General features: G+C 36.4%; 1 protein-coding gene across 7 annotated transcripts in view; it reads right to left on the bottom strand.

The window, feature by feature from the left end:
* Window positions 1–15,371, bottom strand: part of ZRANB3 (zinc finger, RAN-binding domain containing 3) — a 169,690-nt gene that overhangs the window by 41,619 nt on the left and 112,700 nt on the right. For all 7 annotated transcript variants that reach the window (XM_012727504.1, XM_012727488.1, XM_012727492.1 and 4 more), the window contains 2 exons: window positions 3,859–4,264; window positions 1,240–1,437 (listed from right to left, as the gene is read on the bottom strand). In XM_012727504.1, coding sequence (XP_012582958.1) covers window positions 1,240–1,437; window positions 3,859–4,264 — 604 coding nt within the window. The remainder of the gene's footprint in view (window positions 1–1,239; window positions 1,438–3,858; window positions 4,265–15,371) is intronic.

Raw genomic sequence — 15,371 nt, 5'->3', positions numbered from 1 at the left:
ACAGTCACTAAGTGAGTATAAAGGAAAATAATCTGAAAAGTGCTGACAGTCTGTTCTGTTGAGATATATGGATATAAGGATATATGGCATACAGATTGTTACTAAGTAAGCACCACAGTTTTAAATACTGATTGGAATCAACAAAAAGTAAGTAATTCCAAAACATTACATGGTTGGTTACATATATAGTCTGATTCATATAGTTTTGAAATTATGCTCCTTAAAAAGATCATTTTAAAGATTTATTTACTTACCCATACTGGGGTACAGGTCAGAGGTATTGGGGGGTAAGAGAGGGAGACAGAGATAGAGACAGAGTGGGGAGCAGAACATGTAGATCCACTCAAATATACTGCTAAGGGGAACAGCAGGTAGACAGGAGAGGTCTGCTGTGCCAAGTGGGTCAGCCACCTGGCTGTCCAGGCGTCGGATTTGTGCTGTAGTGGCTGGCAGTACCTTAACAGCACTATGTCTTTATCCCTGTGTCACCAGCAAGGCCCTTAAAAATATTTAAAAAATAAACAAGCAGGGCCCTCCCTGGTGGCGCAGCAGGTTAAAGCACTGCACTAAGAAGCTTAAGCCACTTCCACATGAGTTCGATACCCGCCTGCCCGGGAGGAGATCCACATGGCGCGGCAGACCTCTCCTGACCTGCCCGCTGCTCCCCTCAGCAGTGTACTTCGTTGATCTGCCTGTTCTGCTCCCCACTCTGTCTCTGGTGAATCCTCTCACCCTCCACATCTCTGTCCTGTACCCCAGTTCTGTATGAATAAATAAATAAATCTTAAAAAATAAAAATAAAAAATAAACAAGCAAAATAAAACACCCTAAATTTAAAATTTATCAATTAGTGTAGTCATTAAAAAAATCACATATATGAAAAATCATGTATAATGGATTAATGATCTGTTAAGTGGCTGTTAATAATTCATCAGTCTTCCCATTTGTCTAAAAGAGTCCCAAATACTAAAACAACCCTCTCATTGTGTGAATGGGGTCACAAGCCTGGGGTGGCCCAAGTAGTTTTGTATGGTTTTGTTCTCTGTGTAATGTGTGAATGCCAGTAACTCTGTTCTTATAGCCATCTGGTGTTTATATATGAAGTTACAAGTTGTTGGTATTTTTAATATAAAAGCGAATATAAGGGAACTGGGACAGGTAGTAATCACAAATTTACTAATAGCATTATGTTTAAGTTGTAGATATTATTTGGACCCTGGAAATGAAAGCAAGACTTACCAGCACCTGTCTGGGGTATGAATCCAATTTCCCTCTCTATTTCTGGCATTTCTTCCTTGGTCTCAACCAACGGTGCAGCTTCTGACTGTGCCAAGAGTTGTTTATCACAGTCAGAACTAGTCTGAGATTCCTTGGAAGAGTCTTCCTGGAAATTCTCTCTCTCCTTTTTGTTTTTATTCCACGTATTGTTGAGGTTATCTATTTGCAGAATTAGTAAAATCAAACAATTCATACTTAATTTTAGATAAAAGTCATTATTTACCCCAAGCCCAGTTCAAAAAAGTCACAATTGGGTCTTCAAATACAACAACAAAGTTAACAATTTTTTCATTTTTTGAAAACATTTACTGGAAGTAAGTAAATGCCAAAGGACAATTCTAGGTGCTGGAGAGGCAGCAAGGATGAGCCAGATACAGAAAATCAGCAGGTAAACAAATAATAACAACCAAATAATAGGGTCATTTCAAATATAGAGGATAAAACAGGTTTTTGTGAGTAAGGGAAGGGGAGGGTTGCAGGAGCAAGCAGATTCCTTTGCAGCCAAAAGCTGTTGATCTAGGAAGCATGCCCCTGAGGCCTGAAATCTGGATTGGATCCCAAATGCAATTAGAAGCCATAAGAGAGTTACAGCAATGAAATAAAAATAACTTAAGTCTTTAAAGGATCACTCTGGAGGCTGTGCAGAGAAGGACCACAGGGTGCAGATAAATGGGGAAGCTACATAAGTCTAGAGGAAGATGATGGTAAATTCCAGTAGGATGGTAGCAATAAAGAGAGAGCAACTGGCATCAAGATATAATTGGAGATTATACAACAGAAGCTGATGTGTAAAGTGTGGGAGGAAAGAGAGAAATCAAGGATGACACAGGGAAGACAAGAAGAGAGAAGATGTTGTGATGGGGAATTGAGAATTCCATTTTGGACATGTTATGGATAGGGTATTCATTAGGCATCCAGGTGGACATGATACAATAGCCACTTGGTCTGTCCAAGCTGAAATTCTAGTGAGAAATATAAACCTGGTGTAAGGGTTGTATGATATCAAGTATAAATTATATATACTAAGATCAGAGCACAAAAGAAGTGTTACCTATCGACAGATAATAATGTGCAAGGTGTACTAAACTAAATTTTATCTAATGTACTAGAGACTATATAAGGAACCTTTTATAAGAACAGTATTGTCTTAATATTGTTCCTTTAGTTTTTTGGATTCCACCCTTTCCACAATGTTTCAAGGAAGACACTGATTTAAAAATTTAGATGAACTATAACTTTGCTTTTCAATGCTTTTAGTGTTAGAAACCAAGGTTAGAAATCATTATACCCAATTGTAGTAGTGTTAATCTAATAACTACAACATTTTTATATAGTAATATCACTATTACTTAGAATATAATTTTTCTTACACTGTTTCATATTTGCAGAAGATGTTTTGTTTTTTAGATTGCTTGACAGTCTGCTTATTAAATCATGAGTCTAGCAACTTTATTGCTGTTCTTGGGATTACAAAGAAAAAATAAAAGTATAAACTATTAAATTATGATTTCTGTTGTAAACTGCTTAAGATGTTATTTTGTAGTCATGAGATATTTTCTTTTTATTGCCTATACAATTGGAAAATGAATGAGATAATGCAAATTGTGAGGGATATTATATGGAATAAACTTGTGGTTCCAATTTAGTTCATAGACAACAGGTGTCCACATTACAAATATATCCATCCAGATGGTGGATTGTCAGTTTTGGTAGGAGCACCCAGAAATGAAAGAAGAAAGATTCAATTGCTGATTAAATTTTCTTTCAGCTCAAAAAATAAGAGAAAAGCAAGACAGGCAGGAAAGAATTGCAATATTAGAGCTTATATCTTAGCTGAGTCTTTGTTAATATCAATACTCTGAAGGATTCACATAAGATGGAAAAGTAGATGTGTACAATTATTGCAATGATAAAATAAAATGATCTCTCCCAATTTTCCAAATTGTCAATTTGGTGTTTTTGGTTACATAAAAATTGATTTCTAAAATTGGAAACAGAAAGAATACTAGTGATCCCTTTCTTAAAACAATCACAGGCACTATAAACTCATAGAACCTATCTAATTAGTTCTTTAAAGAAGAGCATTAAAGGAATTATGATTTGTCATGCAAGAAACACGGCACAGTGTGCATTTTACTAGACAAAGAAGCTTCACTGGATTATTTTTCTATTTAAACAAAAATAATCTATAATTTCTTTAAAACCAAGTATTATCTACAGAGGAGGAAAAACAGCAGGTCTATGACTATAAGGCATATTTGCTGCCATAGCAACAGAATTTTTACTCCTGCCCACTGAATTCACATCCTGCTGGCATTAATCAGAAATGTCCATTTGTGCCAAATTAATGCCATGTCACAGACACTTGGGGAAATACATTTTGGACAGAACTGGGAGTTTTTCACATTCCACAGGGGGGATAAAGTCAGTCCTCACTATGTGAAATTCTTACTCTAGCTTAAAAGCTAAAGCCAGTGCCAAGTCACATTAACCTTTGATAACAGCAGTTGTCTCTAAAATCACAGGTTATTTAAAGATACCACCATCAGCCCTCTTCCCTGCTCCCCCTCAAGGACTCACCGGAACTGACTTGAGGCATCTCACACATTTCACAATAAGGCAGCACTGAGTTATTGATATAGGTGCAGAAATCACACTGCCAGTCCTCTCCAGCAAGGGGTGTGGTGGTTGCCTGAGCCTTGGCCTCATGGACACCAAGCATGAGGGGGGCATTGGTTTGCTTGGGCTGGGAAGGCTTCTCCTCAGGAAGACTGCAAGGGTCATCGGTGGTGACCAATTTCGATCTTTTAGCTTCAGGTTCTAAATTGCCTTCACAATCAATGAAATTTTTTGTAGGTACCATTTTAGGTACTATGGTATATTTCTTCTGAAGTAAACTTGATTCATCACAGGAGGTCACCAACTGTCTTTTTTTAGATTTTGGTAAAAAGAATGATCGAATGTCATGCTGCTTTTCTTTTTCAAACTAGGGGAAAAAAAGAGTTATCAAATTAAGAGGCCATCTACTATGGTCCTTCTAAATGAAAACAGCTGAAGAAAATACATTCATTAACCATATTTTTTTATGTTTTTAATACCTTTTTGGAAATGAATTCTATTATACTATAATTTATCATGTATATATGTATACACACACCACACACACACACATATATATATATGCAGGATACCATTAATATATTCATATACTTCTTGTGTTTAACTTTATTTTTAGCACTGAAAAGATGTTGAACAATTTACATATAGTAAGTCATTTAATCCTCATGCTTCTCATATTTTAGATAATGGACCTGAAGTTTCAGAAAGTTTAGGTAACTTGGCTACAGACATTATGTCATAAATATATATACTTCATAAACTATCTGCTCTAGATGAATGTCAGGAACAGAAGGAAATTGTGTGTTAAAATATTTTAGTCAGGGGCCCTCCCTGGTGGTGCAGCGGGTCAAAGCACAGCACTGAGAAGCTAAAGCCACTTCCACATGAGTTCGATTACCACTTGCCCCGGAGGAGACCACATGGCATGGCAGACCTCTCCTGACCCGCCCGCTGCTCCCCTCAGCAGTGTACTTCGTCGATCTGCCTGTTCTGCTCCCCACTCTGTCTCTGGGGAAACCTCTCGCCGCCCCTGAGCCTCTGGCCTGTACCCCAGCTCTGTATGCACAAATAAATAAATCGTCAAAAAAAATTTTTTTTGTCAGTCGAAAACCTAGAAAAATATTTCAACCAAATCATAAACATAATGTCTATAAACAGTATGCTTCTGATGTTAGAATGTTTTCTTGACCAGAGAGCATTTTTCAAAGAACATGAAAGCTGTGGTGAGCCTGGGAATATTCAAAGATTGCCACACCACTTCTCATTCAATTTTGCAGGCTCTTCTCACAATATGACATTCACTTACTTCCTCTTTCCTGAAACTGGTTGGACTCTTGTAACTGCCTCAACCAAAAAAATACACTGAACGGGATGTTGTATGACTTCTGAAGCTAAGTAATTGAAGACACTATGATTTCTACCTAACTACTGGTACTTTGTCTCTCTTTTCTCTCTTGTGATGCTTGCCATGTTGTGAAGGCCATGCTACAAGGAGAAACCATGTGTGGGTGTTCAAGGTGACAGACCAGAGAAGAATCCAGGTGAGAGTCAGTGTCGACTGCCAGACATGTGAGTGAACAAGCCTTAAGATGGTTCTAGCTCTCAACCTTGGGGTCTTCAGCGAAGGTTCCAGACATCATAGAACAGAGACACATCATTTCCATTAAACCCTTTCTGAATTCCTTACACACAGAAACTGAGAAATAACACATGGCTGTGGTTACTTAAAAACTTTTTAAGTTTTGAGGTAATGTGTTATAACAGCAGTAGGTAACAAAGATAGATACTGTGGATAATAACATAATCCTATGTACTGTGAGAAGATATTTTACATAGTAAATCTTATTTATGCAGTAATTCTGCATGAAAAAAAGATTTGGCAAATTAGTGGAGACAGAAATAGTGGCTACTAAGGGCTGGAGAAGAAGGAAATAAGAGCTATTGCTAAATGGTTAAAGAATCACTGATAAATTTTCACTTAACATGGTTAAAATGACAAATGTCATGCTCTATATGTTACCATGATTTTTTTTTTTTTAATTCTGAAAAAAGAAACAGAAGTGGGGAAGGGAGAAGGGATAAAAGTAGATTAGGCTACTCCCATTTTGGCAAATTAAAACACACAGTAAATAAGCTCTCTCTCCCCAATAATGTGCAACTTTTATTTTGTATGACTTTCATTTCCACATTTCCATGCACTATTAAAAATTATATAATTAGTTGTAGAAGATACAGAATTTAGATAAAAAGTAAAGAAAGAAATCATTAACTATGAAACAAGACTTTAAAAACAATGGAAAAAGGAAATACCAAGAAGGGTAGAAGAAAGTAGATTAACATACTGTTAACAGAGTTTGGTACTTAGAAAAGTAACAAGGAAAGAAATATAATTAGAGACCTGGTTGCTCAAGGGGTTGAGTCTCAGTGCTATGAAGCTATCAGCAGCCACTTCAGCATGAGTTCAATCCCCAGCCAGGGAGCTGACCCACATGGCACAGATCAGTCCTGTCTTGCCAGCTGCTACCCTCAGCAGTGTATTCAGTAGATCTGCCTGTTCTACTTCCACTCTGTCTCTGATGGATCCTCTTACCCCTTTGCCCTTTGCATAAATCAAATAAACCTTAAAATAAATATATAAATAAATAAAATTAAATATTTAAATAAAATGTTCTAACCTATATAAGGTTATAAAGAGGGACGGTGGGATTCTGATAGTCCCTTCCACTTTGTTTTCCTCTTCTTTTTTTTTTGAAGATTTATTTTTATTTGTTTATGCATACAAAGATCTAGTTTATAGGCCAGAGGTGTGGGGGATGAGAGGATACCCCAGAGACAGAGTGGGGAGCAGAACAGATGGATCTACTGAAATACACTGCTGAGTGGGAGCAGTGGGAAGACAAGAGGTCTGCTGTACCAAGTGGGTCAGCTCCCTGGCTGGCAATTAAGCTTATAACACAGTGGCTAGTAATAGTTAGATAGTGCTGAAACTTTAACCCTGTGCCACTGGGAAGTCCCCTATCTCCCTTTTTTAATTATTGAGGTACATTGGTTTACAGCACAAAATATGATTTAGAGACATATGTTCACATCGCCTCAGATGTATATCGCAACACCACCCCATCACTACATATCCTTTCACTGCATACCATTGGTCCACCACCCTCCTTTGTGTCTATACAAGTTCTATTAAACCTTTAAGATGAACTAATGCCTATCCTTAAGGTCTTGCAAAAAAAACCCCGAAAACTTTAAAATACATTTTATGAGGATAACATTACTCTGATACCAAAACCAGACAAAACAAGACACACACAAACCCTACCCCTCAAAAACAAACAAAAAACTATAGACTAATTTTCCTGATGAACAAAGATGCATAAATCCTCAACGAAACCTTAATAAGGCAAGTCAACAATGCAACAAAAGGAACATTAACCATGACCAATTAGATTTATTTCAGAGACACAGGATGGTTCAATATCTGAAAGTCTGTCAGTGTAATTAACCATATCAATAAAAGGAAAGATAAAAATCATGATCATATTAAGGTATAAGAGTTGATAAGATTCAGTTTCTAGTTATGGCAAAGACCCCCCCAAAATGGGGACAGATATGGGCATATTTCAATATAATAAAGGCCATATATGACAAATGTTCAGCATATATCAATGGTGATAAGCTGAAAGCCTTTCTACTGAGATCTGATAAATACAAGGATGGCCACTCATCATTAAATAGAGCAATTAGTCAAGAGAAAGATAGAAAAGGAATCCAAATTGGGAAAGATAAAGTAAAGCCATCATTATTTCATATGACATGATAATATTCATAGAGGACCTTTAAGATTCCACTAAAAAGTTAATTGAAATAATAAGTCAGTTCAACAAAATAGCAGATTACAAAATCAGTATACAAAATGCAGTTGTATTTCTATATACAAACAATGAGTTAGAAGAGGAAAAAAAAATCAAGAAAATAATCCCACCTATAATTGCATCAAGAGGAGTTAAAGTTTACCTAGTAATAAACTTAACAAAGGAAATAAAGGACCTAAACAATGTAAACTATATGACATTATTAAAAGAAACAGAAAGGCCTCTCACCACCCCTGAGCCTCTGGCCTGTACCCCAGTTCTGTATGTACAAATAAATAAATCTTTAAAAAAAAAAAAAAAAAGAAACAGAAAGCACAAGGGTAGATAGTGCCTTTTCATGAATATAAGAATTAACATTGTCAAAATAGCCATCTTTCCCAAAGCAATATACAGGTTCAATATAATTCTTATCAAAATTTTTTTTAAAGATTTATTTATTTATTCATACAGAACTGGGGTACAGGCCAGAGATGCTGAGGGTGAGAGGATTCACCAGCGATAGAATGGGGAGCAAAACAGGCAGGTCGACGAAGTACACTGCTGAGGGGAGCAGCGGGCAGGTCAGGAGAGGTGTGCTGCGCCAATTCTTATCAAAGTTTTAATGGCATTCTTTAAAGATAAAGAACAAACATTATTGAAATTCATTCGGAACCACAAAACCAAAGCAAACTTGTATATGACAAAGCTGCAATAATTCAAACCATTTGGTACTTGAACACACAAACACACAGCATCAGAGTAGAATTGATAGCCAGCAAATAAATGCTCACACCCATGGACAGTTAATGTAAGACAAAAGAGCCTAGAGTATACACTGGAGAAAGGAAAGCTTCTTCAATAAATAGTGCTGAGAGAACTGGACTGCTAAATATAAAAGAATGAAATGAGACCACTGTCTCATAACATACATGAAAATCAATTTAACATAAATAAAAGACTTGGATGTAAGATCTGAAACAGTAAAATACACTCAAGAAAATATAGGCAATAAACTTCATGACACAGGCTTAAGTGATACCTCTGTAAATATACCTCCAACAAAAAGTAAAAACAAATGAGAATGAGACATTCGGACTACATGAAACTAAAACACTTATGCACAGCAAGTGCATACCTACTGAATAGAAGAAAGTATCTGCACACCATATATCCAGTGAGGGGCTTTTATTCACAACTGAGCTACAAAGGACTCATGCTACTTAACAGAAAGAATACAAATACTTCATGCCCACCCTGGTGGCGCAACAGGTTAAAGCACAGCACTGTGAATCTCGCAGCAGCCACTTCCCGCATGAGTTCCATCCCTAGCCAGAAAGGTGATCCACATGGCATGGCAGACTTCCCTGACCTGCCCGCTGCTTTCCTCAGCAGTGTACTTTCTGCCTGTTCTGTACCCTACTGTTTCAGGTGAATCCTCTCACTGCCCCTGCACCTCTGGCCTATACCCCAGTTCTTGTATGCATAAGTGATCTTTAAAAACAAACAAACAAACAAAAACAAAAACAAAAGCACAAGATACCACCTCACACTGCAAAAAATGGTCTATATCAAAAAGATTAGAAACAAGTTTTGAAAAGATGTGGAGGAAAAGGAACATATGTATGTACACTATTACAAGGAATGTAGATTGTTTGCACCCCATGGAAAAAAAAAAACAGTATAGAGATTTCTCAAAATGTTAAAAATGGAACTACCATATGATCCAGCAATTCCACACTGAGGAATTGAGCCAAACAATGCAAAACCATATATTCAAGAAATATATGTACTCCTATACTTGCTGCAGCACTATTAAAATAGCTAGACTATGGAAACAATCTGAGTGCCCAACCAATGATGAGTGAATTAAGAATATGTGGCATATATACACAATGGAATACTACTCGGCTATTAAAAAAATGACTTAAATGACAACATGAATGGAAATATAGGAGACCGCTAAGCAAGATAAATCAGAAGATTTGTAACTCATACATGGAATATAACATAAGTATTTGTTATTTATACATAGAATATAAGAAAATAAAACAAAGGGTTAGATAATAGTAAACCTTAAAAACAACTGTAGAAATCTGACTGTAAAACCGAGGCTACCAGAGGAGGAAGGAGATAGGGGAGAGCAGAGTGAGAAGGATAAAACTGACTACGGCGGAGGACTATGGGTCCTTTGTTGATGGGTGTGATTGTATATCCCCACATCATATACGATGTTGTAAGCCAATGCTACTTCAATTAAAAAAAAATGAGTAAATCAACAAATGATGTTCAGATGATATTGCAAGTACTATGTAGGCTATTTCACTGAATATCCATGGGTGTTTGTTTTGTTGGGGTTTCCTTTAATTCTGTGGTCTTTTCTTGGTTCAGTTCATTTCTCAAGAGAGGAATCCTCCAGTTTCTAATGTGAAGGATGCAATGCTGGTTACCAGGAACCCAAGAAATGACCGGGCAAAGGGCTAAGCACTTCACAATTATTTGGAGTCTTTCACTAAATCTGATTGTTTTAAACTTACTGCCTTATTATCTTCTTTAACTGACTCTCTTGCTGATTTTTTTTTTTTTTTTAAGATTTATTCACCTGTGCATACAGAACTGGGGTACAGGCCAGAGGCTCAGGGGCGGTGAGAGGCTTCACCAGAGACAGAGTGGGAAGCAGAACAGGCAGATCTACGAAGTACACTGCTGAGGGGAGCAGCGGGCGGGTCAGGAGAGGTCTGCCACGCCATGTGGTCACCTCCGGGGCAGGCGGGAATCGAACTCATGCGGAAGTGGCTTCAGATTCTCAGTGCTGTGCTTTAACCCGCTGCGCTACCAGGGAGGGCCTCTTGCTGATTTTTAAGTGGAGTAACAAAGGAGCTCTATGAATAAAATATAACAGTAACAGGCCATCATCAGATAAATTGATTAATCAGCATTTTCTGTCCTATATTTTAGAATTTCTTAAAAAACATTTTAATGTCTTCACCTCCCCACCAAAATATACAACTACTTATGATTTTTTTAATTGAAGACCAACCCTCTTAACAATATAAAACAAAATCTAAATACATCATTCAAAAGGCAATTCTCAGTATGTTAAAATATTAGCTTTTGCATCTGATCTCTTTGATTAAGCTATTTAATTAAGTTATTTTTAAAAGAAATCTTTTACTATTTAAGCAATGGCTAATTTTAGAAATTAGCATTTGGGAAATTCTCATTATCTATTAAAGTCAGGTTGAGAGTGAAGGTTAGTAATCAGAATTTGAGGCGTAGCTCTGCCACTAGGATGGTTTCCTTACAGAGCATGGGGGTAATCAGCACAGGTGCTATTTTCAAACCACATACTGCTTGGATAATAATAAATTGAGGACTTAACACAAAATTCAGAAAAGGAGTGAGTGGGTAGAAAGGAAATAATTTTATATAATTTCAGGAACCAAAGGACTCAACTATAATTTTAGAAAAAAGGGAGAGGAAATTAATCAGTAGCAGTAACTTTAGCTAATGTAATGATGGCTAACTTGGACAATGATGGATGTATTTACAAGTAGTGAACCTTAGAACTTAGTTCCCTGATGATGGGGCTGCCAGATGCCTAGCCAGAATACAGTCGTCCTTTGAGGTAATCAATTAGAAACTTGATTCATATAATCAGTTATGCTTTTTGACTGCGGCCTCTTAATTGCAGGAAGTTGGTTGATGACGTTTACTTGACACTTAGTTGCAATGACTGATAAAAAACAGGTGAGAAAATCTCTTTCATGCAGTGTAAAGATAATTAATTACATGTGTTGGATGGGAACAAAGAACAGTTACAGATTTATCAAATACAAGTTCCTTACTTGGGATCCATGGGTCTATCACCAGACCTAAGATGGCCTTCATTGAGTCTAAAAAACCCTTGGTAATGTCTATAATGCTTATATTGTTATGCATTTTTGAAGAATTTCTTTCTTCTTAATCTCAAAAGGATTTAGGCCCCAACAAAGGTTAAAAGGTCACTGGATTAGAATATCTGAAGATGTGCATGTGATCTAAGTTGCTCCATTTTTTTCCTTAATTTTTTATAAGAAACCGAAGATTCACATATAAATGTACACATGGGTGATGAACCTAACTTTTGAAGGGGAAACAAATACATATATCGCCTTAAAATTTAATGAGAATTCCTCTGGCTTCTCTCAAATAATAATTTTTTAAAACCTGGAAAAATGCCAAAACAGAGTAACATCTGTGCAAGTACCAGACATGAAGTGCTCACAGTCAAAAAGAGGGAAACTACTGATGAGGTAAGTGGAAGAAAATACATGCATTACAATGGCTAGGTAGCCACAGAGATAGTATTTGCTGAGAGATCAAATTAAAACAAACCTTTGATGTTTTAATACAAGGACCTATCACTTTCAGCTGCTCCTGGTGATTAGAGGAGGTATTTGGTCTGTGTGGTTAATAAAAGAACAAATAGCCTTTAAGAAGCTTTGTAAACACCAGACTAAAGTGTTTTCTCTCTTTTGTAACTACAGTCTTGCATTCAGAAGAGACATAATAGAAATACATACTAAAAATAAATGAAACATTTTTATAAGGTGGTTCTAAATTGTTTTTCTTTTGCCCTGTCCTTTTTTTTTTTTTTTTTTGAAGTAGAAGTGTTTACACTGATTAAAGAATCTGAGAAAAACGTGGAGAGAAGTAATTGTAAGCCAAATGCTCCCCAATAAGCAAGTTTTCTAAAATATTAGATTTATCAAGAACATGACTCCCTTTAGGAGCAAGATTTACGGGTCTTACCCAAAGAGACCAGGATCCTTAAATTACAACAGCCATCTGGATAGATAATTACTCAGAGCCCATATTGTTTTGACAGGTCTACATTTGAAAAATTACTGACTTTATTGATGTTATCAGCATTACTCAGTGGCAAAGATAATTAGGAAGACAAAAAGACACAATATTTTTATGGTGTAGTGAAGTTTTATTACTTAGCAGCAAGATTAAGCTAAAAAGTGTTTTGTCTTTTGTGACTACATTTCTGGGCTTTGAAGAGACATTATAGAAACAAATCTCCGACAAATGTCCTAACTCATCATGATCATTTGTCCTTGTAAAGAAATAACTATGTTAAGTGACCCCTTTAATGTACAATAAGAAACTTAAATGTAGGTGTTTCTAAAGAAGAGGATCGATTTAAACAGTTATATAGTTGACACTCAGTTATTATGTTCCCATTTTTTGTTCAGTATTGTTTTTGAATAACAGCAACAACAAAATACTGCTTTTGGTAAGAAGTACTAGGAATAGAAACTAAAATTCTTAAGATGGCAAAATGTATGTTTTTATTTGAAAGGTTCAGGGACTTAATATATCTGCTCTATTTTGTGCTATATGTAAACTACTGTTATTTTGAACCAAATTCCCTGATGATAGGGTTAAGTCAGTTATTAAAACTGAAGGAGAAGAAAAGGAAATCCAGTAAAACTTATAAAAAACAATAAAGCAATTCAAAGCTCCATGATGTTTCAGGATAGCACAAACCACCAGCAAAAGCACTAACTAGTGTTGGGTTTAACAGACTTTGATCAAAAGGCATTTCTGGTAGGAAACATTTCCTCATGTCATTGGTCTCCTTAACAGAATTAACAAAATTGCTGTTATAGTTGGATAATTGGAACATTTTGTTGGTCTCCTGAATAAAAGTGCATTGATGATTGGAACTGAATTAAAAAGACTTCATTAATATTTGTAAATAAGTAGCCCTCCCTTGTGGAACAGTGGGTTAAAGTGCAGCACTGCAAAACTGGTCGTGGCCGCTGAGGTGCAAATATGATCCCTGCCGGGGAGGTAATCCATATGGCACTGCAGACCTCTCCTGTCTTGCTGGCTGCTCTCCTCAGCCCTGTACTTCCTTGATCTGCCTGTTCTACTCCCCAACCTGACTCTGGTGAATTCCCTCACTGCCCCTGCACCTCTGGCCTGTATCCCATTTCTGTATGCATAAATAAATAAAAAAGAAATCTTAAAAAAAAAAAAAATATATATATATATATATATTTGTAAACCAGCAAGATAATAATGATCAAAGGACAGTTTTAATTATCTAACTAGAAAAATTAATTTAAATTTGCCTATAAAGAAATGATTGAATTTTTTAGCGTTTGCAATGTCCACCTTAAGGCACCAATTTGTCTCTTGGGCAAAACAAATTAAAACAATTCTAATTGTTTTAACACTTGTTAAAAAAAACCAAAATGTTCAAAAAGAAAATGTTATTACTTATTTTTAAAGATGACGTCAAAAGCAATGTAGGCAAATGTCTTTGGAACAAGTTCTCTCCTTCAACAAGGACAATTAGGGTTTATAGCAATGTATTATATAATACAGTGCATAGGTTGTTAGAATGGGGCATATTGTTAGAATGGGGCATGGAGAGGTAAGTTAATCAGCACTTTTGTACTCTCAACTATCAGGCTTGACTTCCATATATTTCCTGGACACCAGCTGAGAGGATTAGACACTAGTAAAACTCAAGGCTTCTTGAATAAACTGTTTGCTTCTGTCATTAAATCAACTCCTTCCTACCACAAGATTTCTATTTTCACTGCTTACTAAATTAACTGTAAAGTCCTCTGATATAGAACTTCCAGCTGAAGACTAAGCTGTATTATTTTTGTGGCTTCAATTTGTCCTTCTTCATGTACTTGCCTGCCCTGAGTCGTGGAATTCCCCTAAAACGTCTTCAAACCCCTGTGCTCTTTCTGCACATGTTATTAAACAGCACTCTACCCAGGCTTCACTTTGCTGATTTTACTTCAAAAAGGTCTGGCATTCTCTTTTCCTCTACATTATCAGTATCACTATTAGGAGTTCAGTACCCCAAATAACATCTGGAAATCTATATAGTGATAAATAGCCTTAGGACTAATTTATATATGCATGACACAGTTTTTTATTTCCACTTCTTGGCGGGCAACAAAACAAACCTTTCATACAATGTTCATATTTAAGATAAATGGGAAAAGCTGTTCTTGAATTTTAAGGCTATACTTTAAAATTACATAGTTGTGAAGAGCTTTCCTTTCCTACTATATATAATTTTTTGCAGCAGACCAGAAACCATCCAATCTATTTTTAATGTGGGTGTTTGAAATGTAAATTTGCTTTGAGTGAAGGATGCTCTAGAAGGTCCTAAGGACAGCAGATAAGGGGACTTGAGGATGGTTATTATAGAGAAAAGGACGCTATGTGAGCCGGGTTGAAGACGCCAGTCCTGAGGTGCATGGGAAGGAAGGTTAGGCAACCAGGGAGACGCTAACAAGGAGAGAAATAAACTGGAAGATAGTGACATAAGAGCACACAACAAATAAAACAACTTGTGAGGGAAAGCAGAGACTCAGTGTGGCTGAACTTAGGGATTACACAGAAATCTTAAACAAACAACAAAAAATAAAAAGAGAATTATTGTATGAATTAACAAAATGGAAGCAACTCTGATTTACCGAGATCTGTAGGAAAAAAAATTAAGAAGATTGGCCCTCCCTGGTGGCGCAGAGGGTTAAAGCACAGCACCGAGAAGCTAAAAACTCACTTCCACATGAGTTCGATCCCCGCCTGCCAGGGAGG

The sequence above is a fragment of the Condylura cristata genome, unplaced genomic scaffold (genome assembly GCF_000260355.1).
Source record: "Condylura cristata isolate star-nosed mole 26May11 unplaced genomic scaffold, ConCri1.0 scaffold00002, whole genome shotgun sequence".
Classification (NCBI taxonomy): domain Eukaryota; kingdom Metazoa; phylum Chordata; class Mammalia; order Eulipotyphla; family Talpidae; genus Condylura; species Condylura cristata.
The sequence above is the reverse complement of the archived record's forward strand: the minus strand, read 5'-3'. Positions and strand labels throughout refer to the sequence as shown.